This window comes from Mus caroli, chromosome 16 (assembly GCF_900094665.2).
Source record: "Mus caroli chromosome 16, CAROLI_EIJ_v1.1, whole genome shotgun sequence".
NCBI classification, from domain to species: Eukaryota; Metazoa; Chordata; class Mammalia; order Rodentia; family Muridae; genus Mus; species Mus caroli.
The window spans coordinates 76395594-76423570 of NC_034585.1; the positions used below are offsets into that span (position 1 = coordinate 76395594).

At 35.5% G+C, this 27977-nt stretch overlaps 1 protein-coding gene across 2 annotated transcripts in view; it reads left to right on the plus strand.

Moving 5' to 3' along the window:
- Ncam2 (neural cell adhesion molecule 2) overlaps positions 1 to 27977 on the plus strand; it is a 426237-nt gene that overhangs the window by 269347 nt on the left and 128913 nt on the right. For both annotated transcript variants that reach the window (XM_021184925.1, XM_021184926.2), the window contains exon 9: positions 21734 to 21884. In XM_021184925.1, coding sequence (XP_021040584.1) covers positions 21734 to 21884 — 151 coding nt within the window. The remainder of the gene's footprint in view (positions 1 to 21733; positions 21885 to 27977) is intronic.

Genomic DNA, 27977 nt, shown 5'->3' on the forward strand with positions numbered 1-27977 from the left:
TGTGTGTGTGTGTGTGAGAGAGAGAGAGAGAGAGAGAGAGAGAGAGAGAGAGACAGACAGACAGACAGAGACAGAGACAGAGACACAGAAAGACAGAGGGAGAGACAGAGGGAGAGACAGAGGATGCACAGTTGCACATATACATATTCAAAAGAAAATATAAGTATGAAAATTGTTTATAATTTGTATAAAAACCTGTAGAACACAACTCATTTCTTAGAGCCTTAAATAACAGAGTTGAATAGTCTCAGATATGTATGAAATTGAGTTTCGGGGCTGGAGAGATGGCTCCATGGTTAAGAGAACCGATTTCTCTTACAAAGGTCCTAAGTTCATATCCCAGCAACCACATGGTGGCTCACAACCATCCGTAATGTGATCTGACATCCTCTTCTGGTGCATCTGAAGACAGCTACAGTGTACTTAGATATAATAGTAAATGAATCTTAAAAAAGAAAATAAAAGAAAATGAGTTTCTTCTCCCTTTAATAAATATGAGAAGTCCATGATATGTGTAAATAATCTACTGTGCTTGGTGACAATATCAATATTTTAGCAATCATTGACTACATAGTACCTCCATTTTTCAGCAGATTGTGTTTCATAGGCAAGAATCTGTTTATTATTGATACCTGTTGGCAAGAAGAAAATCATTCTTCTTCATTGTCACTGGGAATATCAACCAAACTCCAGGGCCAACCCATGACCATGTGTAGTTGCCCAACACAAAATGACATCTATAATTTTTTTTTTTTTTTTTTTTTTAGTGGTGGACATTTCAGTTTAGTATAGTGTAGTTTAGTTTAGATATATTGTTGTATTGATGTTTTGCCCATTTGTTCTGATGTGTATATATGTGTGTTTGTGTGTTTGTGTGTGTGTGTGTGTGTGTGTGTATGAGAGAGAGAGAGAGAGAGAGAGACAGAGAGAGAGAGAGAGAGAGGAGAGAGACTAAACAGGGGAGGAAAAAAGAGATGACTCCAAACTCTCAAGACAGAAAGGAATTTTCTTTTGCTCATGGTTTTGTAGTTCACAAGTTAATATATCTATAATTTACAAAGTGTGATTTATTTAGCCATCATTAGTGTTATTGATGAAATTTCTGTTAAAATATTTTTATATATTAGTGTTGTGTAAATCCTCATTATGTTTATAATTAGTTTAAAATTTTTATTTTGAATTCAAATATACATTTTAATAAAATTTAGAAAGCCTATATATGTATACATATATATATATTTACTTGATATCAATATTTAAATATATATATATAGCTTAAGCCAAAACAGAAATACTGAAATAGAATATAAAATACCAATAGATTAAAATGTTCTGAATTGTCTCCTAAACAATCTAATTTCTTAGATTGTATAACATTCCATATTAAAAAGAGTTATGTTCATTTTAAAAGATTGATTGAGCAATTAGTGATATTATGTCTAAAGTGTTTATCAGAGATACAGGTATTTAATAGTTAATTTTCCACCTAATACTATTAATTATTATTTTGAGTCTCTCCTTCCTCAAATTATACACCCTTACTGTTGTTTAAGACAGTTTTAAGTCTTTTGACTATGTACGTGTAGTATGCTTTTTTATTATATTTTTTCTTTATTTGCATTTCAAATGTTATCCCCTTTCCTGCTTTCCTGGTTTCCTCCATGAAAACCCCCTATACCATCCTCCACCCCCACGCCCAGCTCACTAACCCACCCACTGTGGCTTCCCTGACTTGGGATTACCCTACATTGGGGCATTGAGCCTTCTCAGGACCAAGGGCCTCTCTTCCCATTGATGTCCAACAAGGCCATCCTCTGCTACATATCTGGCTGGAGCCATGGATCCCTTTGATTGGTGGTTTAGTCCCTAGGAGCTCTGAGGGGTACCGGTTGGTTCATATTGTTATTCCTCCTATGGGGCTGCAAACCCCTTCAGCTCCTTGGGTCCTTTCTCTAGCTCCTCCATTGGGGACCTTGTGCTCAGTCCAAAAGTTGGCTGAGAGCATCCACCTCTGAATATGTCAGGCACTGGCAGAGCCTCTCAGGAGACAGCTATATCAGGCTCCTATCAGCAAGCATTTGTTGGCATTCACAATAGTATCTGGGTTTGGTGACTGTATACGGGATGGATCCCCAGGTGGGGCGGGCTGGAAAGATGGCTCAGCCGTTGCAGGTTAGGCTAACAACCAAAAGATAAGTGTAGTATGTAAAAAAACCTTCATGGTAAGGGCTATAAAGAAGAAATGAGACATATAAAATACTTCATATTTAAAATGAGAAAAATATAGCTATTTCTAGTACATTTGAAATCATGAAACCTTTTCATTATTACACATATTTTGTACTAAACTAAATTCATACAATTAAAAAATAGTCAAGTTATTATTGTGTCAATGAGTGTAATCTTCCTTCAGTGAATGCTGTGTAGAAGTGAATAGTCTGTTGCTGTTTGACACCAATTGTACACGAAGATACAACTCTGAAGTTGTTTGAATATACTCTAACTACAGTAAACCCTTAATTAAAATAGTTAGTTGCCATACCATAATATCTTGTACTCAGAATATATATCACGTTCCTCTTAGAAGACATCTTTCATAAGCATGTATATTGGTCTGTCTTTCAGCATCTTGTGTTTGACATTAATCTGCCTGTGCACTGCACCAGAAGACGTGCGTGCAAAGCAGAGTGAGACTGAGGACAACTTCAGGCCACTGTGAAGTGGTCCACGATCTTTCTCCTCTTCCATGAGAGGAGATCAGAACCAAAAGTACTATGGATCTTTGATAACATTATATTTTTTTCCTTGAGTACATTTGGTGTCCTTTAATTATCTCTAGAAATCCATTCATTTGCCACCCTTAGGGCCATCCCATTCCTCCATCACTTATCAGTGAGCACCTGAACTAACCATTGAGGCTGCGGGAGGTGGGGGGGGGTGGGTGTAAAAACACACTATGCTAAACATGGCAAGCTTTCTTTATTTTTAATTTTTTTAATATTTTTAAATTTTTAAAAATTCTTTTACTCATTTACATTTCCAATGTTGCTCCCTCCCATTCCCCCTTCCAATGGATCTTCACCCCACCCCCTCTCACCTTTGTCTCTGAGAGGCTACTCCCCCTGACCTCACTCCCACCTCACTCCCCACCTCCACCTCACTCCCCACCCCACCAGACTGCCCCTTTTCCTGTTGTATCAAGTCTCTGCAGGGTTAGGCACATCCTCTCCCACTGAGGCCAGACAAGCAGTCCTCTGCTATGGTCCTTGGAGAGCAAGGTTTCTTAAGCCTTTGTCCTTCTGTTCACAATAATTGCTGCAGGAAGTCTCTCTGGTCACTTTGATGACAATTCTGCTTCTTAAAAAGTCTCTAACCAGATTCACATACAGAGCTATGGACATACCTACTTTCATGAGCCTTACTTGTTGGGACCCAACTAAACTTTGCTCTCTTAAATCTGCTAAATATAGACCAGAGGAAACTGTTGGGAAAAACTACAGTGAAATATTTATACATATATACATATATGTATGTATATATGTGTATGTGTATATGTATATGTATGTGTGTATATATATGTATATATATGAAAAGAGATAAAGCCAAGGGCTCCAAACATAAAATAATGATGAGTACTATGCAATTTTGGTTGGGTAGTGCACATTGTGTCCCTGTAGAGACTCTCACACCAGATCATGTTAAGTGTGATTACTACATGTAAGAAAGAATATTTGTAAAACTGAGGAAGGAAATGACCTCCACTTTACGTTAAAATTTTAACAGATGCTTCTTGTGTTCATACAACATAAATGTATGTTGGTTACGATCACTGTATTTCTTCCATTACACATACTCAGACACACACACACACTTTAACAATATTGTTTAGCTTTTGATGTAAGAATCAGTTTAAAACACAATGATGCGTGAAGGTTATTAAGTTATATAAATCATCGCTTCCTAGTCTTGTTATCACTGACATTGTAACTTGACACAATAGAGCATGCTTACCTTGTTCCACGGAAGTTACTGTGCTCATTTGCTACTGTGTGATATTAGTTAAACTTTAATCTCAGGCTCACTGTTTATAGCTTCTCTCGATTCTGTTGCATTACCTTAATCTAATAAGTCTTCAGTTTACTTTCAAAAGAATATCAAGATAAACTGTGATTCTTTTGATCCAACCTTATTTAGGCTAGATGAATACTAGTATTTATATCCGTGATTTTTTTTAATGACCCTTCACAGTATGAGACTGACTGTGTTTTTTCCAAATCCCTTTTCTCTTTTAGCATTTCAGTATAGTTTGACAGTAACATCACTTTTAAAGTCATTCTATTAGGAAGAAAAAGAATCCAATTCTGATTGTTGAGAAGTGTACTAAAGAGCACACTAGCTACTCCTGGCACCTGTGGTTTTTACACCTGTAGTTTTTCTTTGCAGAGGTAATGTGCTTCTCTGAAGAAATTTTTTATTACAGTGACATTTTTAGGATACACCTAATGCATTTTTTCATGCTAGTGCTCTGAGAGCAATAATATAGGTCCCTGCTGGGCAATAGGCAGAACTGATACTTCTATTCCCCATCTGATGTAGGTGGTAGAATATAATTAGCTGTGCTGGAAATCTTCCTTGATGCCCCTGAGCTGGCTGAGAGGTGAGTTTTCAATCATTTACAACTCTCTGAACTCTTCCAGCCTGTAGCTTGAATAAAGATTATAAGAAGTTCTTGTCATATGTAAAAGGAGACCTGTTCAAAGCTGTTTTGGAAAGGATTCTAGGGCATGGTTTTTAAAATGCAAATGAATTATACATTTCTAATTTACAAGAATTTTGTTTTTTAATAAACGTCATTTTTGTAGGTCAATGGACTATTAATCCCCACTTTTGCAAGAATTATTTTGAGTTCAGTATTATATATGGGAAGCAATTCCATTATGTTTTTTTCAACAAAAGGATATTATATTTTTTATAAGTGGTATAATTGACTTGTAGATAACTTAGATGACATTTTCTTGTCCTTAGAAAGTAGTATGCTCTATTTCTGAAATATTTTTTGAAATAAATTTTGCTATAATTGTTGAGCACTGGGAATATTAATAAAGTAACACAAGTAAATATGAAATATAATTTTGAAATGTGCATGTGCTCATTTAGCAAATATTTTTAAAAATATTCAACCCAAAGGGTTTCACTTTTAATGAGTATAATATGTACATTTGTTTCTAATTCATCAAATGTAGAAGAAAAAAAAATAAAGTCTTTGATATGTAAACACAGTATATGGTGATGATTGTGAGAAAATATGTTAATAAATTCCTCGTGTAAACTTTGTGTCAAGAAAAGAAGTTCTGGAAATAGTGTTGAGGATGAGAATTGATGAATCAAATCGACCAATCTCTCATTTTCATAACCCTTATCTCATGGTTTCATAGATCGATTGTTTGGGTTTATAAAGCATCATAAAATAGCTCCAGTGTTTAAAAACCAAGATTGTCAGCCGTAAATTATTGTCCTTGTATTTTATAAGTTGTGTTTATTTAGGAAAATATATAATCTTCATATCACACTTTTTCTTGAGTTTAAAAATATATCTTTAGGATCCATCTCTTCAGGAAATATCATTGCTATTGTTTTTCTATCTGTAATATTACATTTTAATTTGAAGTCTTTCTTTCTTGGATTGTAGAAGAGTTTATAGACATGTTTAATAGTTCATTTATTTATACAAAAATACATTAGATATTTTGCTATTTATGAAGGGACATTCCAGTTTTTTTATTATTAATTTTAACAACCTTGTTTACTTTCTGTAATCTATATTATACAATCCACTGTCTATGAGATATCATTATTTGATATAAACTACAACACCTTATATTATTTATGAAACATAGCTTCATCCTGGCTAAATTTGGCACTATCCCTATTCTCAGTGGATAATGGTACAATTAACTTAGCCAGAGGAAAGCTCACAACTGTTTGGAATGGTATGTTTAAAATTGTGGCTCATCACATGATGTGAGTGGTTTGTGTAATCAGTATTCATCTCACATCTTCTGACTTCTTCCTTTCCTTCTTTTCAAAGCATAATTTATGCATAGCATTCATGTGCCTATTGGTGGTGTTTATCATATACACATCCGTAAAGCACACACTGATAAATTGGGATTAACAAGCATTTCTATTGCCTTTTTTTTTTCAATTTATATTTAGAGCCTCCAAAGACCTTAGCATATAATTTGATAAATGACTCACAGTGGTTCTCAATCTTCCTAATGCTGAGACTCCTTAATACAGTTTCTCATGTTGTAGTGACACCCAAGCAATATTAATTTCATTGCTATTTCAGAACTGATATTTTGCTAGGATTATGGATTCTATTGAAAGTATTCGGGGGTATGAGGGTTGATGATTTTAGGCAGTGCCTGTAAAATTGCCATGCAACCCTCAAAGCTGTCATGACCCATGTTTTGAGAACCACTTCAACTGTATGGATCTCATTCTGGTACAAGCACAAGAAATTATTCTCTCCCGTGTAACTAATATTTATTACCACTTTTCCAAACTGCCTTTATACCTGGGCCCTTCTCCTTCTCCAAAGAATTAGTATTCAAACTAATCCCAACTTTTACTGCTTCCTATAGGACAGAAGACACGAGGCATTCGCTGTTAGCCGCCAGGCGTATTCCACTTTGCATAATGTCTGGCAGTTCTATTCATTTTGCTGCAGATGACAGAATTTGAATTTTTCTTTATGTCCAAATATTTCACTCTGCACGTAGAGTACATTCTCTTACTCTTCCATCTATCAGACCACACTTGAGTAGGTTCTATATATTTGCCATGGTAAATACCGCCAGAATAAACATTAAAGTGAAATGTTACCTTGGTTTGACTATTTCATTTCCTTTAGTCACCCACCTTGATAGGATGGTTGATCTCTTTGAAGTTACTACAGAAATGTATCCATTCTTCTCTATAATGGCTGCCCTCATTTTCATTCCTGTGAACAGTGCACTCTTCTCCTATACCATCATCAGCATATGTCACCTTTGAATGCCAGTCTTTCTATATGGTATAGAATATATGTATAAATATACAGGAAACAAAAGTAAAGATAGAGAAGTAGGACTGTATTAATATAAGATGCCATTAGCAGTGAAAGGCATTTTCAACAGACCATGAATATCAGGATTTCATTTCTCAATATCACTTTTTTCATTTATTCATTAAATATTTTACATATTTTTTGAGACGGAAACCAGCCACCTAGAAATGGACTATGAGAGGTGTCTACAGCCGGGCGTGGTGGCGCACGCCTTTAATCCCAGCACTCGGGAGGCAGAGGCAGGCGAATTTCTGAGTTCGAGGCCAGCCTGGTCTACAAAGTGAGTGCCAGGACAGCCAGGGCTACACAGAGAAACCCTGTCTCGAAAAACCTAAAAAAAAAAAAAAAAAAAAAAAAAAAAAAAAGAGAGGTGTCTGCATTAAGAAAGGATATTAACTAATTTCAGATAAGGTGAAAGTTAGGCAGGGAATATGGGAAATAGAAATGAGCAATGATGATCAGGTAGAAGATAAAGTAATGAAAGGATGGATGAAGATGGATGGAGACATAACAAAAATGAAGGGTAGAATGAAAACCAATTTATAAACAGCTTATAAAGAAGCCAACAGTCAGTAGATTCAAAAGTACTTAATTGGAGAAAGTCTTAGGACATGAAAGGAAAGGGAAAGAATTCTTATCAATACTTTTATATTATCTGTTTTCTTGATGATCACAATCATATTAAAAATATTTATTTCTATCAATCTATAAACCCGTATTCTGTATGTCTCTTGAATCATGTGTGTGTAAATGAATAGAAGAGTAGATCAATTAATGAGAGAGAAAAATATATTTATTTGTAGATACAAAGATTCAAATTAAGGATGATACCACACTGCATCTCTCTGCTCTATGAAACACATCTTAAAGTCATTCTCTTGATAGTTTTTCCTCCAGTTTTCTTTTAAATATACTCTAGTCAGACTTTGATAATGCTATTACTACTCAAACTCTGACATGTTTACCAATTTACTCTTTAAACCTAATAGTAAACTATAAGTTCTTATCTTTCATTCTTTTGTAATGAAGTAATGATCCAGTTAAATCTCTTTTGATCGAAGTCTGTTATTTGTTTTCTTGGGTTGTCTTGTGTTTGTTTTCTTTTATAATACTCTTCAAATCCCTTACAGTCCCATTTGAGCTCTGTTTAACCAGACACTCCTTTAGGGCCCACACCGGGGCATCTCTAGGTATGACCACTCACTTAGTCTTATGTCTTTTAACTAAGCAGGATCCTGAATGCTGTCAATTATCTCCTTAGACCTCACCACTAAACAATTCCAATTCTATATACATAGCAAACTAACAAACAAACCAAAAACCAACAAATAAAAAACAAAACCATTATGAACTACTTAAGCCAATCCTGAGGTTTTTTTTCTATTCACACATTCCTTAGTTGTCTTGGCCTCATTAAATTACAATATTTTCCTCCATCTTTTGTTTTGTTTTGTTTTGTTTTGTTTTTTTCAAGACAGGGTTTCTCTGTATAGCCCTGGCTGTCCTGGAGCTCACTTTGTAGACCAGGCTGGCCTCGAACTAAGAAATCTGCCTGCCTCTGCTTCCTGAGTGCTGGCATTAAAGGCATGTGCCACCACGCCAGGCATTTTTCCTCCATCTTAAGTGGCCTTATATCCTTGCATAAATTCAAGCCTGTCTATTATTTTAGCCACACTCATTATTGCTGCAAATTACTAACGTAATCCCTACTCAAAATCACTTTATTATTTTATTGATCTAAAATATCATCGTGAATTGAAAGGTTGATGGTAATAAATTTTAAGAGGTTACAATATATCAAGCCTTTTTTATGTTTTATCATTAAAATAGCTACCTTAATACATTTCAGAAAAGCTAGGACATTTAACTCCTCTTCTAGAAACTGTCCACATTCTCATAGAATTTAAAACCTCCTGTGACTCTCCTATATTGTCTACAGATAGGCCACTCCTCTAATCACCTTAATCTTTTTCCACCTACAATTAAAATAAATTAATTTAGCCAAATGAAACTTAGCAATCCTCATTTAATGGAATACTGTACATTTTACTATCAGATCAAATATATATAGCTTGAGAAATTTTCCCACATTTTGATGATAGAAATATGGTGATAGCATTAAAGTTTCATATCAGTTTTAGATTTCTTGAGAGTCTTCTAAATGTCAAACAAAGTCTGTTTTATGGCTACTAAATTTTATAAATGTATTAATGATGTAGTTTTCAGATTAAATGTTAGATTCTTTAGATTAATTATGCATAAAGTCCAGGCCAGTATAAGTTAACAACCAATATAAGAAGTCAATTTAAAGATTGAAGTCTGGATAAAATAATATACTATATTGGCTTTTTGGAGCTTTACAAGTATGTTTTAAGTTTACTATACCTAGAAAATCGATATGGGATTTGATAATTTAGTTTAAAATAAACTTTTTTTCATGTTCACTTCCTGTTAATCCATTTCTTAAAATGGGTCAACTGTGAGAGAAATTTAAATATTTTTCCTTTGATTACCTCTTTCTTTTCATATAAATAAAGCCATGGAAATAATAAGCTGTTTTCCTTTGGCTGAGATGCCACATTTTCTTAGCAGTGTCTGATCTGGTAACCCACTTCACCAGACTGGAATGGAGCCCATTGCTGTCACCTGAAGAAAGGTGGCATGGCCTTAGAAGCGTGCTTTATGCCTCACCACACCACTTTTACAAATGCTATTAGTGTACTTCCTAAGGAGATGAGGGATGTCTGATTGTGTGTGTGTGTATTTTCACCATATCTCCAGTACCTAGTGTTTTGTACAAACTCAGTCCAGATTGTGTGTTTAGTTGAAGCAAAGGGTCACTAGTAGTGTTAGCATGCTTATGCCTCAACAGTACAAGCTAATTGTTTGCTGATATTTGTAATTATCACCCACACATGCTACACTGTTTTTTATTGTTGGTTTTAAAGTTTTGCCTTTTCTCTAGATACTACCCCATGGTCACTTAACTGTTTAAAAAAATGTGATGGCTTCTAATGAAATAATAACCACAAACCCTGCCTCTGAATATACTTTTACAAATGAAATTTGAATTTGTGAAGTATTTCAGTCATGTCTGAAAAAAAGTTAGAGTTATTGTAGAATATCTATGTTTACATTTAATAACTATATCAATGTATTCAAAGAGATATAAATTATTAATTAATGAGAATTAATTTATTTAAATATTAATAAGAATTGGTAATTATTTTATGTAAAATTTAAAGTCTCATTTTGTTACACAATGTATCTTATGTAAAATTTTCAGGCATAGTTGATTGACAAACAGTACATCTGCACCCTATTTTTAGAAGCTAAAGTTGAAAAGGTAATAAAGATTATCTGTTATGACTTTGTCCACCCCTTACTAAATTCTAGGAAATAACTGCTCCTGCTATTTTGATCACCACCACAAGATAGTACACTGCATCATTTTTTATTACTAAGTAATGTAATTTTTAATATATTTTCACAAAATTTACAGCATTCTTCCTTGTACTGGAGTGAATACTTGTCGAATCTGTTTCCCAACACAGGTAGGAATGCAGGGTCTTTCTTACATGTCTTATTTTCTCATACCAAATTATCTGGAATACCTCAGGCAATTTTTGTTTCATACTTTTTAGGCAACTTTCATCAAATTTTCTCCTGATAGTAATGTTGTTAAATCAATTACATCTTCTATTAATTGATATGTATCAGTGGAAAACTTTATCCCATACCTCTTTGACATGTAATTTTAAACAAGTGTACAGGAAAGAATATAATAACACAACAGGATATTGTAGGTGCTGCTAAGTTGTTTGAAAACATCCATAACCTATTTCCTCTTTTTATGGATAATGGTATGAATCCATTTACCTTATGCAAGAGAATTCTTACAATAAAACTTCCAGATGCCATCCATGTATAATATACATTTATATTTATATATTACTACACAAAAAACAAAACAACCAAATGAACCAAATGCAGCATTTTCTCATATTACATGCATTACCAACCTCAAATATTAAGTATCAACTTGCAATAACAAAACACCCTTAAAATAATGTTCTAATTTCCTTTTCTTCTGAAATTTTAAACAGCTGGGTCCTCTTGATCCAAGAACCTTCTTTTTACACCTTGAAGGAGAATCTTTGCACTTCATTCTAACATATGATTACAAGGAATGTTTATTACACATACTTAGCAATACACTGTAAAATTTATTCTTTGATATTGGCCACATGTTGAGAGATTATAATTGTAGCTTTAATTTTCAGATGTATGATGATAGACAACATTCAGTTTTAGTGTAATTATTTACTAATCTTGTATTATTCATATATTTAATGAATAACATTTATTTAGGTTGATGTCTAGTTTTATTTTTAATTGCATATATATTTGTATATGTCCGTGTATGTGTGCATGTGTATGTGCATTAATGTGTACAGGTGTGCATGCATGTATGTGACATGTGCATCTGTGTGTTTGTGTGTACTTGTGTGTGAGTACAAGTAGCCTCTTTCCTGTGCTTATCATAAGAGTGGAGCATATCTTATCTCTGACTCATTCTATCAGATCTTTCTCTGATTCATCTCCTTGTCCGTTCCTCAATTAGACATCACTTTCAAACACAGCTGCATTCTTCTACAAACTACCTTTGCCTTTATTATTTGGGATTAAGGGCTTGTCTATATTCCAGCCAGAGTGATTAAAGTCCTGTAATGTTTGTATTCCAGCTGGATTGCACAAACCTAGAAGGTATTTAAATATGATTCCTTGACAGAAAAGCTATGTTGCTGGATAAAAATTCTTCTTCAGATGATTGCTATGAGTTCAAGTTCAGACTAAATTACAGAGAATGCAAGATCAGGCATAGGTAATAGTCAAAATCCTATCTCAACAATAAGAAAAAAATTAGTAGAGAGAAATGTTAAATGTCTAAATTATATATGTATATATTAATTCTTTCATAAAATAATAGAATGATATATGGATTATTAATAAAATATTCACTTTGATTTAGTAACACCCATGTCCTTACCTCACCCACCTTCTCATTCCTCCTTTAATGTTTGATTTCCCTTGTGCTTTCTTGTATTTTCTCCATATGACCTGTGCTGTAAATCTCTCTATTTTTGTTGGTAGTCCCTGTGATGTCTCCTTTCTGTCTTTCTAGTCTCAGCAAGTTCGCTGGTTAAATATACAAAACTTAATATTCAAATGCCAAGTTCCAGTTTGAAAAGTGGTTCCTGGGGGGTGGGAGTCGGGTGAGGCCAAATAGTGAGTTACAAGCTCAAGAAATTTTTGCAGAATGGTCTCCCAAGACAGTTCTTTCTTGCAATTCCAAAAACTCTGAATAGCTCATCTCTTGTGGACCAAAAGACAAGTCTTTATTTGCATATCAATTCAGTCATTACCCCAGGTTCCCCTTTGCTTATTCTGTTATTCCAGCTCCAGGATCCAAAGAAAAGAAACAGGAGCACGTTTTTACATTGCAAATGAATTTAGAGTTATGCCTGCCTTTGTTATGCACAGACAGTAAACTAGCTGGGTGGGAATCCACCCTGAAATTACTATTCCTTTCAAGCCAGGGCTTGAACCTAAACAAACTCTGTCCCAGGCTGATCTTCAACTCAAAAACTGTCCTTCTTCTTCTCTCTTTAGAAAGTAGCTACCTGGGGCTGGAGAAGTGGCTCAGCAATTAAGAGCACTGACTGCTCTTCCAGAGGTCCCGAGTTCAAATTCCAGCAACCACATGGTGGCTCACAACCATCCATAATGAGATCTGACACCCTCTCTGGAGTGTCTGAAGACAGCTACAGTGTGCTCAAATATAATAAATTAATAAATCTTTAAAAAAAAAGAAAGTAGCTACCTAAAATAAAATGAAAACTAAAAAATAAACAGAAATAGCCAGCGAGAAAGCACATGAGCACATATAACTTAGAGACACACACTTTTGCATACACATAAATTGCATAAAACACAAAACAAGAAACTATACTATATAAGCAAGAGACCTGTAAGGTTAAAAATGAAATAATAAAAACTTTTAAAATATCCATACAAAGAATTATGAGACACGAAATTTAAAAAAAAAAAATACCACTGAGTAGGTTTTTTGTTGGTCAGCTACTGCTTTAGAGATATAGGACTGCCCTTAAATGAGGAGTTCATATCCATGCTGCCAGTCTCTGTGAGTGCCTTTGTGTGTCAGTTCTGTTGGGTATAGAAGCTCTTTTTTTTCCTTGCTGTTTTCCATTCCTACTGTTCTTAAAATCTTTCCACCTCCTGTAATGCAGAGTTTCCTGTGCTCTGAGACCCTAATCATAGTTAAGAATCCTTTGCCTAATAAACTTACCAGCAACAAGAGAAACCAGTCCTAATATCATCAGCTTTGTATATTAAATTTTAGTACTTGGTGAATTTCAAAAAATTTGAACTTGGTGAATTTCAAAAATTACAATCCTGAGATATTTGGTCATTTTTCCTTCACTAAACATCATAAATGATCTTTGCAAATTACAAGTGAATCTAGCTTACTTTTTTGTGAAAAATATTCCTGATGTGTTTTTTTAAAGATAAAGAGAACTTGAATATGTTCTATAGAAGGGTGGTGAGGTATGGGGAAGGGGATGTCTCAGAGGGCCCATGCCAAGGCATCCCTTCCCGCTGAGGGACCAGGCCACTTTATGGTATAGTATAGAATAGATTTTATTCATGGAAAGGGGAATACAGAGGGTAGGAGAGGGAGAGAGAGGGAGAGAGAGAGAGAGAGAGAGAGAGAGAGAGAGAGAGAGAGAGAGAGAGAGAGAGAGATATTTTCCATGAACATGTGGCAGGGGGGAAGAGAATGGGAAGGGGAGAACAAGAGCAAGAGAGCAAGAGAGGGAGGAGGGGGCAAATAGCTACTTTTTAGTGGGTCAGACACACCTGCTATTGCCAGGAAATGGTAGGGTGGAGTTTAGACAGAATGCTAACAATTTTCATATATTGGTCCATCTTTATAATAAACTCTTTCTTCTGAACTATACTTACGAAACTTTCATTTATACATAACTAGTATACCATACATTGTAACCATTAATTTGATCTAACTTCTTTTTATAATTTCCTGATAAGCAGGTAATTATCAACGTAATCAATGGTGTGCTTCTGCCCTTTATCTCCCATTCCTATCAGAGTCCCCTAAACCATTATATATTTCTGTTTTGTCAGATCAATTGTAAGTGATATTTCAAATTTAAAAAGTCCTTCAATATAAGACATTTATACTGCTTTTTCCCCTTGGGCTAGTAATTTTACAGTTTCCTATGTAGAGATAGGTATAATCACTTCTTTTCATTGATAAGCATTTTATTGTTATCTGGAATAATAAAAAGCATTTTTATTTTATTTTATTTTATTTTTAAATTTTGGCTTTGGCAATCATGCCGTGATAAACAAAGAATTTATCACCAGTGCTTGCTTTCATGTTTGAGACACTGTCCTTATCTAACATGCCTGCACCATTTTACATTCTCAGGGGCAATGTATGCTAGATCCAAATTCTCCATGTCCTTACCAGCATTTGGACATATGTAGCTTTATTACAGTCTTATTAATGGGTGGGATATGTAGAGTGATTAGCCTTTTCATGAAGGTTAATGACTTTGTCATCCTTCATGATGCTATTTCAGATCCTTAAACATTATATAGATTTTTTATCATAGTTTTGTGTTTTCACCTACTTCTTTCACACGGGATTCACCGTCTTCATGGAGGTTACATCAGCTCAATAATCATTTTGTCATCTTTCAAGTATAGGCTTGTACCTTTCACCACTTTGATTGTTTTTCCAACTCGTCTTAGTCTAGGCTGACTTTGTGGATATACAACTCTAAAATGATCCAGGAGTAGTAAATGTACATTTGTACATCACCCTGAAATTTGGCCCAAATTTTAACATGAAACATCAATTTCTCTTTATGTGCTTTCTTGTAAATGGCTGCTGTACTATAGTATTTTTTCTCGCAGTATAGACAAACAATACCTTCATGATGCACTCCTTCCATTTGCAAGTCACCTTAGTTGATATACTGAATATCGGCTCTACTAGTATTGACTGTAATTTGCTATCATTTTCTCTAAGCCTGGGAGTCTAATGCCTTTGCTCTTCTTGGTACTTTTATATCTCCAGAACCTGGAATATTGTCTACAATATATCTTTAGTAATATATACATTAACATCAAGGAAAAGGTGGAAATAGCGATGCATATGAAAAAGGTTTTGAGAGCTCTGTGATCATACATTAGTGACATACAGCTGCTATCACAATTTTTAAGGTTTGGAATGGTGTCAGAGAAGTACCATTTGTTATATGTGAAATCGTTTATAAATACTGTATTTGATTCTTATGTTTTTTCTGTAAACTATTGATTGTAAATATAAAGAAAAGATTGTGTATATAAGCCAAGAAAATGGTACTACACCCTATGAAAAGTCATATTAGGCATTTTTATTGCCTGTACTATCCTTTATTACACATATTTATGATTCTAACATGAAAAGTAATTACACAAAAGGTCACTTCATAAAGGGAAAATAGAAAGTAAATTAAGAAGCACCAAGAAAGCCAAGAGGAAAGAAAATTAATGCTAATAGTATACAGAGACCTTAAACAGAACAAAGAGAAGGATTCTGCTTAAAATTCATGGTACAACTACTAGAACTGGTTAATGAAATATTCATATAATTTTTAAAAATTAGGCAGCTCATTGGTAATAAGCTTTGGAGTGTGTTCCTACTGATGTATTTAGCAGTTTCGCTTTGCTTTATGTCTAAATATTTGAAACCAAGTTTAATTGACATCAATATAGTTAGTTGCAATGCTGTTTGAAAATGAGGATAGCTACAGGGATGTATAATTGGGTCCAGTCTTCTCCATTTTTCTTGGGTCCTCTGGGCAGACAGTCTCTGTAGCTCTCTGAATCAGAAGAAAAGGTCTCATGACCTTGTTCTCATATGCACACCAGTAGTGTTCTTTGGGTTCTTTTGCATGTCCTGGATGTATTTACTTTGAATTCTTTTCTCCACACCGCCCAGTTATCACCATTTGTATATCTGAGCCCACATTTTAGGTGTTTGGGGAACACTAGTCGGATTCTACCACATTCATCTCTGTGATAAAATTAATTTTTATTACACTTGGAAATTAATACACCTATTCTCACTTAAGCTGGGATGTCACTAAGGATAAAGAATATTCCATTCTGCTCAACACTGTATGTGGAGAATCCGATTTTCATAGAATAAATGAATAAAAGCTTCCAAGGAGATGAATGGGTGAAATGATTCCTAGCGCTCTCAAGTTCCAAAGGACTGCATAACTGTCATCAGAGTGTATTGGAAGCTGAAAGTGGAGAAGCCAGAGTTAAAAGTCAGACAGGGACTTAGAGTAAGACCTTGACAATAAATAAGTAAGCGCAGATTCATACAGAAGGAACAGGACTAAATGCACTGAAAGTTTTCAGGACGTGATATAAAACAAGACAAAACGGTATGTGTATCTGTCATGTCAGACACCCTTTACGCTACAGCTTGATTCTAAATTTAAAATCTATGTCAACATCAGATAACATACATGTATGTTTAGTTTTTATTCACTTTTTTGAAGAAGAGGGTACTTTTCATAATTTCAATCGATGTACAGTAACAATTAGTGAAAATATTAGATTTTTAACTAAATCAGTATGATAGTTATTCTCTGGTCATTCAATAATATATTGTTGAAATAATCATATGCTCTAGGTGTAAAAGTTTTACATAATTATGGAACTGTTGCACAATAAACCTCTTTTGAACTGACCTTCAAGAAAGGCAAAGATTGAATCAAAGTGCAAGAATTTCATTTCTATGAAGGGCAAAAATGATAATGTTCAGGCAGACACTTGGCTTTCTAATCATCTTACTTAATTCAGTGGTAGACCCTGGAAGAACTAGATAGGGAGCTAAAATGCCCATTAACCTGTCACAATCAAATATCAGATGTCTTAAATGAATCTTCAGGCAGTGTTGAATCAAAGCCAAGATATAAATGAATTTTCTTTTAGGTTTGTGTAATGCCTTTTTGTAATACAAAGAAGAGATGTCCTTTGGAATGTCAGATATAGGAAGTAATGACTTTGGTTTTCTAGTCAGATGCCCAGAGTGAACTTTACAGAGACTAAGTTAATTCTGAAAATGACTTAATTTTCAACGAATCATATATTTTTAATGTATTTCTTAAAATAAAATGTGTACTTTGTTTCTATAGTAATGTGGAAAATCAACATTTTTACCATTGGATTGATGTTAATTTAACATACACTAAGGATTTCTTAACTCAAATTCTATATGATCTAATATTGGTTATAAAAAGAGAATGTGTTTAATTGTGGGGAATAATTAATCACTTTTCAATAATTTAGTTAATAATGCAATGCAGTAATAGAATCAGGTGTTGGGTTTTGGCCTGAATTTGTCTATGTGCCATGTGCATATAGTGATTATGGATGCCAAAACAAGATTTTTAGGTCTCCTGGGACCGCAGTTACAGACAGTTTTGAGTAGTAATGTCAGCCGGCAACTTGAGCTTGGATCATCTTGGAGAGTACCCAGTGCTTGTTCCTGTTTAATGAACTCTCCGGCAGCATTATATGCATTGCTAATAATATAGCATCTTGCTACAGTCAAATAAAGTTCATTGCAGTTTTTTAACCAATAATAAATTACAACAGAATTATTCATCTATTTAGTTTCATAAATTTTATGATTACTTAATTTGTTTCCAAACATAATAGAATATATTTTTCTATTATAGACACTGTTCTATGGCCATAAATATGGCCATAAAACAAAACTGAAATTTCTCACATTCATTCAATAGTAGCTTCATTGGATATTGTAGGATCTGTAGATTGGAAAAATCACTTAGTAAAAGCATTGGTCCCAATCAAAACATAGAGGTCAAAGGGACTATAACTCATTTTTTTTTTTTAAAGCAAGCAAGACTGTTGAACAGTAAATACTATCTGGTCAATAAAATTAAACAATAGGGGAATCTTGCAGTGTAAATATGGATAATAGCAATAAAGGTGAAATAGTTTGAGACAAGGATGTTAGAGTCTTAGAGAAAGCACATGATAATCAGGACAGTAAAAGGAATTTGAAATAATTTGAATTGATAGTATTCAAATTATAGAATGTACTCGAACAGAAAGGTGATGATAACACATGAGGTCCTTAACTGTCAGGCTGAAGGAGTGGAGTTTACTTGGGAAGTGATGATATTTGCAGTTATACAGGCAAGGTGAGATGAAATATTCATGAAGTTACTATGGAAATTAAAAATGCTGAGAAAATATATTCTTAAGAACACGGAGAAATGCTTTCTGCATTTGATATGGTTTTGGTCAGAAAAACATAAGAAATATATCTGTGTGTTTTGCCCAGTTTGAAAGTCATTCTGAGTAACATTCAGCTAAAAAATGTGCCTGTTCCCTCTTAAATCAAGAGACACCTATAAATATCCTTCAAAGAGGTGGGAGTAGAGATTAAGTAGCTGTGCACAGTGTCGGATTGACTGATTGAAACAGAGTTGCTGGGAAGGAAAGAAGAAAGCTGAGGAAGGTGATAGGCTCAAATAAGTCAACATTTAGAAAATACATCAATAATTAAATTTCCAAACCAATCTGAGGCCAAGCATTGATACCATATAGGGCATGCCAAGAGTTCCTATCATGGAAAGTAATTCAGATGTCCCCAAGTTGTCTGAAGGAGATAATTCCAGACCTGTATAACTGCTGGGTAGGGGAAATATAATAGTGATTGCACCAGTAAGAGAGGCAGAAGCACCTGAAATTTGAGTGACGCCTGGCCTACATTGAAGACTATGTCAAAACTAAGTGAAGAGTTTAAGCATACTTCTGCTGATTTGGATGCATATCAAATGCCGATGCCCTTGAAGTAAGGGCATCTTTTGGAGATCCACAAGACGAGAGGCCTTAGAAAGAAAAAGAATAGAGAAAATCATCCGTTTACATGTGAGCAAGGCTGCTGAAACAACATAAGTAAGTGACGTATGCTGATTGAAAAGATTATAGAATGCCCAAAGCCTCCTAGGTTGCTCCAAAGCCAGGGTCTGCTTGGATAGTCTAAAGAGTAGCTAGCAAGAGGCAATTGTGGGCACCGTGAAAACCAAGTGTGGTACATTTACACAATGGAGTACTACTCAGCTATTAAAAACAATAGATTGATTACATTCTTAGGCAAATAGGTGGAACTAGAAAATAGCATCGTCCGTGAGGTAACCCAGTCACAAAAGAACACAAATAGTATGCACTCATTGATATGTGGATGCTAGCCCAAGAGCTTGGAATACCCCAGATATAATGCATAGAACACATGAAGCTCAAGAAGAAGAAAGACTAAAATGTGGGTGCTTCAGTCCTTTTTAGAAGGGGGAACAAAATACTCAGGGGAGGAAATATGGAGACAAAGTGTGGAGCAGAGATGGAAGGAAAGACCATCCATTAACTGCCACAACTGGAGATCCATCCCATATACAGCCACCAAACCCAGACACTATTGTGGTTGCCAAGATGTGCTTGCTGACAGGAGCCTGATCTAGCTGTCTCCTGAGAGGCTCTGCCAGAGCCTGATAGAGGCAGATGCTCACAGCCTACCATTGGACTGGGCACTCTTCCAATGGAGGAGTTAGAGAAAGGAATGAAGGAGCTGAAGGGTTTGAATCCCCATAGAAAGAACAACAATATCAACGAACCTGACCTCCTAGAACTCCCATAGACTAAACCACTAACCAAAGAGTATACATGGAGGGGGGGTGCACATGGCTCCAGCTGCATATGTAGCAGAGGTGGCCTTACCTGGCTTTAATGGAGGAGAGGTCCTTGTTTCTGTGAATGCTTGATGCTCAGTGCAGGGGAATGCCAGGTCAGGGAGTCTAGAGTGGGTGGGTAGGTGGGGAGCACTCTCATATAAGCAGAAGGAGGCAAAATGAGATGGCGGTTTCAGGAGGGAAAACCAGGGAAAATGATAACTTTTGAAATGTAAATAAATAAAATATCCAATAAAAATGCAAAAAAATAACAATAATAAATTGAAAAGAAAGAGAAAAAGGAAAACCGAGGGATAAGTGTTTATTGGTACATCAGACAGAAACATTTGCATTTCACAGGTCAAGTGATCCCTGTGTAATTGTAGAGAAGAAGTTATTTACCTTATATAAGAAATTTGTAATTTTACTTTTAGATTTTCTCAGTCTTCTTTTTAAATTTTATGAATTCTTGTTTTTGATGTTCTTCAGTTCAATTAGTTTGGTGAGAGATTGTCTTGTTTTCTGAAACTATAGCTTGCTATTATGTGTGAGTAAGAAATTATATTGGGGGATATTTCATTATCAAAGTTGTTTAGAAAGATTACTTTTTTCTGGTATAAGGTAAATTCTAAGTAACCTCTCAGTACATGATAATGTAACAATATATTGACAAAAGTATAAATCTACCATGTATCTTAATACAACGCATAATCAATTTCATGTTGCCTAAATGTCTTTTGATATGAATTGAATTTTGATGATCCTAAAATTATTATGATAAGATTTCTCAATTACATAGACATTTATTTTAAATGTATCCACGTAGTAAGTCACCCACCATGAGAACAAGGCAGCAAACACAGGGGCCTGCATAGTCTTGATCTGCATCCCGTCTTCTGCAAATGTATTATAGTTTTCTGATTAGTTTTTGTAAGGGACCCCTGAGCCTGTGAATGAGTGGGTCTCTCACTCATGTCTTCTCTTGGGCTCTTTTCCTCTTGTTGATGATTTTTGTTTCAACTCATATTTTATTTTTGTTATATTTTATTGTTATCTTTTAGAAATCTATTTTCTTTCCTTCTTTCTTGCTTCCTTGCTTCTTTTTTTCTTCCTTCCTTCCTTCCTTCCTTCCTTCCTTCCTTCCTTCCTTTTCTTTTTTTCTTTCCTGTTGTATTTTGTTTTTCAAAAAGGGTTTCTTTGTGCAGCACTTGTTGTCCCAGAACCCACTCTGTAGATCAGTCTGGCCTCAAAGAAACAGAGATCCGACTGCCTATACCTCCTGAGTCCTTGGACTAAAGGTATGGGCCACCACTCCCTAGTGCCCGTTCTGTTCTAAAAGGAGGCAGAAAGGGAGTGGATATGGAGAAAGGAGGGGAGGTGGGGAGAAACTGGGAAGGATAAAAGGAGAAGAAATTGTAATGAGTATATATTATAATGTGAAAATAATCTATTTTCAATAAAAGTGGTAAAAGTTACAAGAAAAAGTAGGAAAAAGATAACAAAACATGGTTGATAAAACATGTGTGCCAGTGCGCCTAACAGGTGACTGTGGGAAATGAGAGGCAGAATACCTATGGGGCAGCCAATACAGAAACTGTATGTCTAAATGTATTACTGTACTCTTCAGTTTCTAAATGAGTTACCAGCATATTTTCAGTGATATGCTTGCATAATTAACACGATGAATTTGGGGACCGTTTTTTCATCATCACAAGAAATCGCCCCTTTGTTTTCTTTTCTGAATGATTCTGCACAGAGCCCGGATGGCCGCATCGAAGTTAAAGGGCAGCATGGACGCTCTTCACTGCACATTAGAGATGTGAAGTTGTCAGATTCGGGGCGATATGACTGTGAGGCCGCGAGTCGGATTGGCGGGCACCAGAGGAGCATGCACCTGGACATCGAATGTAAGTCACACTCAGCATGGGTTGCCATTGTGATCACTTTAGGTGGGCGGAGAAAATACACATTTTATAAGAAAATTAAAATGAACACCGAGTTCTTTTATTCATTTTTGCTTATTCAATGTATTGCTTCAGAGAGAAGGCGACAATTCAGTCAATTCCCACAGTTCCTAGAGTTACAGTTACTGTACATGGTTACCCTTTGAAACATATAACGGAAAGTACTAGATCAGCTGAGCCATGTGACTTGATAAACAAGTCCTTAGACTCTCCCTCTATTTCTCCCCCTTCCCCTCTGCCTCCCCCCCTCTCTCTTCCTCCCTCTCCCTCTCAGTCTCCCTCTCTGGCTTCCTCTGCCCCCTACCTCCCTCCCCCCTCTCTGTGTTTAAAGGCCAAAGTCTTAAATATATAGATGTGTTTTCTTTCTTTCTTTTTTATTTATAGATGTATTTTCAATCATTCCTAATTGTATTGAATTAATTCCATCAGTATAAATAGTAGAATGCGATGGTATATGCCAGTCTTTTACATCATTAAAAAAGTGTTTATTGTCTGTAAATTACTATTGTATTGATAAAAGAAGTTGGCAATGATATTCATGATTGGGTGCATTCTAGACTATGTAGAATTCTAGAATTACTTGAGTAAAGGTTATTATAAATTAAGCATCTATCCTAATTCATAACATAAGTTTGGAAGTAATTTTCTATATGTGTGTTTTTCTTTATTAATTACTTTATTTGTTTAAATTTCAAATATTACCCTCTTCCTGGTCTCCCCTCCAAGAAACTCCACCCTATGTCCCTCTACTTTGTCTCTAAAATGGTGCTTCCCTGAATGCACACCCAATCCCACCTCATCCCTCTAGCATCCCCCTACTCTGGAGCATCAAGCCTCCATAGGGCCAAACTACTTCCCTCCCTCTGATGCCAGATAAGGCAGTCCTCTGCTGCATATGTATCAGGACCCGTGTATACTCTTTGGTTGGTGTTTTAGTCCCTGGGATTTCTGAGGGGTCCTATTAGTTGATTCTATTCTTCCTTTGGGGTTGCAGTCACCTTCAGCTCCTTTAGCCTGTCTCCTAATTCTTCCATTAGGGTCCTCAAGCTTGGTTCAATGGTAGGCTGTATCTGCATCTGTCTTAGTCAGGTATTGGCAGAGCCTCACAGAGGGCAGCCATGCTAGGCTCCTGTCTGCAAGCACATCTTGGCATCAGAATAATATTAGGATTTGGTGTCGGCAGATGGAATGGACTGCACAGTGGGATGGTCTCTCGATGGCCTTTCCTTCAGTCTATGCTCCATTTTTGTCCTTTAGACAAGGACAGTACTAGGTTAAATTTTTTGAGATGCGTGTGTGGCCCCATCCCTCAAGTGGGGACCATGCCTTTATACTGAAGGTGGTATCTACAGGCTGTATCTACCCTTTTGGGTCTTTGGGTAAAGTCATCACCAGTGGGTCCTTAGAGCTCCTTCCACCCTGGAGTCTGGGACTTTCTAGTGGTTCCACATGTTCCCCATCCCCCACTGCTAAATGTTTCTATTCAATTTCATGACCCTCAATACTTATTTCTTTTTGTACTTCTGAGCCTATGGTCTTCTCTCCTGTCTCTTCCCATATCTAGTCCTGCCTCCCCCCCCACACACACTTTATTTTCTCCCCCTCTCCTCTACCATTCAGTCCTTCCCTCCCTCTGCCTCCTGTGATTATTTTCTTCCATCTTCTAAGTGTTTTTGAAGCATCTATACTGTGGGCTTCCTTCTTGTTTAGCTTCATATGGTCTGTGAGTTTTATCATTGGATTTCTGAGCTTTGGGGCTAATACATATCAGCCAAGACATACCAAGCATGGCCTTTTGGCTCTGGGTTACCTCACTCAGGATGATAGGTTCTAGTACCATGAATTTGCCTACAAGCTTCATGAAATCATCACTTTTAATAGATGAGTAGTGTTCTAATGTGCAAATACACCACATTTTCTGTATCCAGTCTTTGGCTGTGGGACATCTGGGTTGTTTCCCATTACTGACAATTATAAAGAAGGCTGCTATGAACATAATGGAGTGATGATGTAGGTTGAGTATCTACATCTTGTTATATTTTGGAGCATCTTCTGGGTATATACCTAGGAGTGGTATAATTGGGACTTTAGGTAGAGCTACTTCCAATTTTCTGAGGTACAGCCAGATTAATATCCAAGGTGGTTGAGTCAGCTTGCAATCTCACCAGCAATGGAGAAGTGTTCCTCTTTTTCAGTATCCTCACCAGCATCTGCTGTCTCCTGAGTTTTAGGCATTCTGATTTGTGTGAGGTGGAATCTCAGGGTCATTTTGATTTGCATTTCCCTGATGATTAAGGCTATTGACCATTTCTTTAGGTGCTTCTCAGTCATTCAAGATACCTCACTTGGAATTCTTTTTTTAGCTCTGAACCCCATTTTTAATAGAATTATTTGGTTTTCTAGAGTCTAACTTTTAGAGTTCTTTGGATATTTTGGATATTAGCCCTCTATTAGATATAAGTATGGTAACATCTTTTCAAAATCTCCAGGTTGCCATTTTGTCCAATTGGCAGTGTCCTGGGCCTTACAGAAGATTTTCAGCTTCATGAGGTCCCATTGGTCAATTGTTGGTTTTAGAGCCTAAGCCATTGGTGTTCCCTTCAGGAAAATTTCCCCTGTGCCGATGTGTTCCAGCCTCTTTCCCACTTTCTCTTCTATTAGATTCATTGTATCTGGTTTTGTGTTGAGATCCTTGATCTAGTTGGACTTCAGCTTTGTACAAGGTGATAAAAATGGATCACTTTGCATTTTTCTACATGCAGACCTCCAGTTAGACCAGCAACATTCATTGAAAATACTCTTTTTTTTTAATGCATGATTTTTCAAAGATGAAGTAACCACAGGTATATGGGATTATTTCTGGGTCTTTAATTTTTTTCATTGATCAACCTGCCTGTGGCTGTACAATATTATACAGTACTTATCACTATTGCTCTGTAGCACAGCTTAAAGTCAGAGATGGTGACAGAAAACTCTAGAACAAGAACAAAACACCCTAGAAGAGTAGATGGCAAGAAATAAACTCACAGGTAAAATCAATCAATTATAAACAAAGAGAACTATATAAAGAATCAAACAAACTAAGACCTGTTCTTGGAGAAAATCAGACAGATGGGTAAACCCTTAGGCATCTAAGTAGAGGGCACAGAGACAGTATCTAAGTTTGAGTCATTTATATAGTTCTTTGTCCCTACCATCTGCAGCACAAGTTAAACTTTTCTAAAATATCAGCTCTAAACAAACAGCAATGAATTAAACATCTGAGTCATTTTCAGGTTCACATCTGTTAATTTTCCTTTCTCTTTGAGATTGGCTATACTCTTCTGGTTCATTTCATGTAAAGATATGTTGAATTGTTTCATGGATACTGTAAATATTCATGTTTCTGCACACTCTGAATATTTCATAAAACATATGAGTATTTTTAAAGCAAATAAATACTACAAAGTTTTATTTTTGTTGTTGCTGTCTTTAGCATTCATTAAGGGCTTTACTGTGTGGGCTTTTGTGTACCCAGTGTAAGCAAATGTTTGAGTTTGTTTGACATTTCTGTGGTATTTTACACAGAACTTTGGCATTGCCATTTCTGAAGTCTACACAGATTGCCCTCATTGCTTCTCACATGGGCTTACTCCTTTCCAAGCTTCTCTGCCCTTCTGGGCTTGTTACATCTGAATATCCTTAGAGCTGGCTTATTATCAGACCAGCGTACAAAAGTTTTATTTTGTTTGGTTTTAATTTTGATTGTTTTTGTTTTGGTTTTGTTTCTTTTATAATCATTCTGATTTTTTGGTTATTGTCTTCAGATTCATCATATAGTTTTTAGGGGGGAGAGTGGGAGATAGATAATTGTCTTTGATTTTTTTTTATCTAAAATTTTAATTTCTTATAAACAAGTGGAAATAGTATGATGGGATACTGTGATATTATAACATACTTAGAACAACCCTATGTTCTATTTTTAATACAGGTTAAAGAATGAAAATAATTCATACGTCTGTCTTACTTAGTAGCTCTTATTCTGTCTTACTTAGGGCTGTTATTGCAGAGACAAAGAGCATGGCCAAAAACCAAGTTTTGGAAGAAAGTGTTTACTTGCCTTGTACTACCCGACTATAGCCTATCATAGAAGGATGTCAGGGCATGAAATTGAGTAGAGTTGGGACTTGGAGGCAGGAATTTATGCAGCAGACAAGGAGGGGTGTAGCTTTGTGCTTTGCTCCCCATGGCTTGTTTAGGCTGCTTTGATATAGATTCCAGGACTACCAGCCCTAGGATTAAACTAACCACAATAGGCTTGGTTCTCCCTCATTTATCACTGGGATCATGCCTCATGGGGACATGTCCTCAACGGACATTCCTTCTTCTGGGATGACTCTAGCTCTCCTCAATTTGACACATAAAACCAGCCAATGCCCATGCTTTAGAGCTTGGGTCAGGAGAATCACCATAAAGCTTAGACTACTTCAAACAATTCAAATTCATAAAAGCTTGGGCTACTTAAAACAATCTAGCTAGCCGGGCATGGTGGTGCATGCCTTTAATCCCAGCACTTGGGAGGCAGAGGCAGGTGGATTTCTTAGTTCATGGCCAGCCTGGTCTACAGAGTGAGTTCCAGGACAGCCAAGGCTACACAGAGAAACCCTGTCTCGAAAAACCAAAAAAAGCAAAAAAAAACCAAAAAACAAAAAACAAAAAAACAAAGCCAAAAAACAAACAAAACCAAAAACCAAAAAACAAACAAACAAAAAATCTAGCTAATTTTGATAAAGTTAGAAGATACAAGGTTGCTAATTTCTAATAAACATATACATGTGCACCTGCTATCATACCAAAATATAATAAATTCACATAATAAAATAACAACTTTAGCAATGTAATTACCTTAATTTAAAACAAAGTTCACAAAACACAGTACAGAGTGAGTCATAAACAATGAACAACTGAAATCAATCAAAATTCGATAGGGTGTCATAAGTAACAAAGATTTATACTAATAAACTTTTCAGTACATGAGAGGCCATGAAAACGACTGTCTTGTCTACTCACTCTTACAGTACATATGTCTGACATTGTTTTATATACACCTTTACATCAAGAGCTGCTGTAAACATTATGAAACTTTGAACATTACAAAGTGTAATGAGAAGCTACCACAAAAGTCTTTTCACCTATACCAAACATCTACAATGTAACAGTGCCAAGAGGCCCCTCAAAGACTCAAGCCAGTTCTAATTTGAAACCTGTCATTTACTACAATAGCACTGAACTAAGAGTGTTAAATGATTACCAGTTTTCTTTTTCCCCTCAAAACTCCTTTGTGTTTTAACTTAAGCCTATTTCTTGGCATTCTGCCTGTTCATTTGCTGTTTCAAAGGTGTCACCTTACTCTGAAGTCAGAGTTGAACTAAAGCTCTCATTCAGAAAACAAAGGAGATAGAAGGTTCATGGTATGTGTTTTAATGCAGTACTCCCCAGTTATATGATATGTCTGATGTCTATTGGGATGTCATTAAGTTCTGTGACTAGTTCTTACACATTGTATACTAATTAGATTTAATTATTTTGTGATGAATTTAGTTTAACAGTTAATTGGTCACAATGCATGGTCAGAAATATTGACTCTTCATGATTTTCATTTTGAGTCCTCTTCATTTGATTTATAATTCATGTTTGACATATGAACAACTGTAAATACACTTTCTCCAGCACTATCAATATAGGTAGTAATATCTGGTATGTTCTGCAATGAGATGGACATAAATAATCTTATAACTCAGATTCAGTCTGATTTCATATTTTTTATTTTTCATATTTTATTAATAGACATTTACTTTATTGACTAATTATTTGCTCAAATGTGAGCATTCTCTTTCTATAATAGTGACTCTAATGCAGTTATCAGTAGCATGTATAAGAAAAAATAGACAATATAGGAATTCAGCATTAATGTCTAAAAACTTGCAGTAAATACTTAGAAATGAAAAATTCCTTTGTCATAGCATATAGTTAATATCTGTGATTTAATTGTTTATC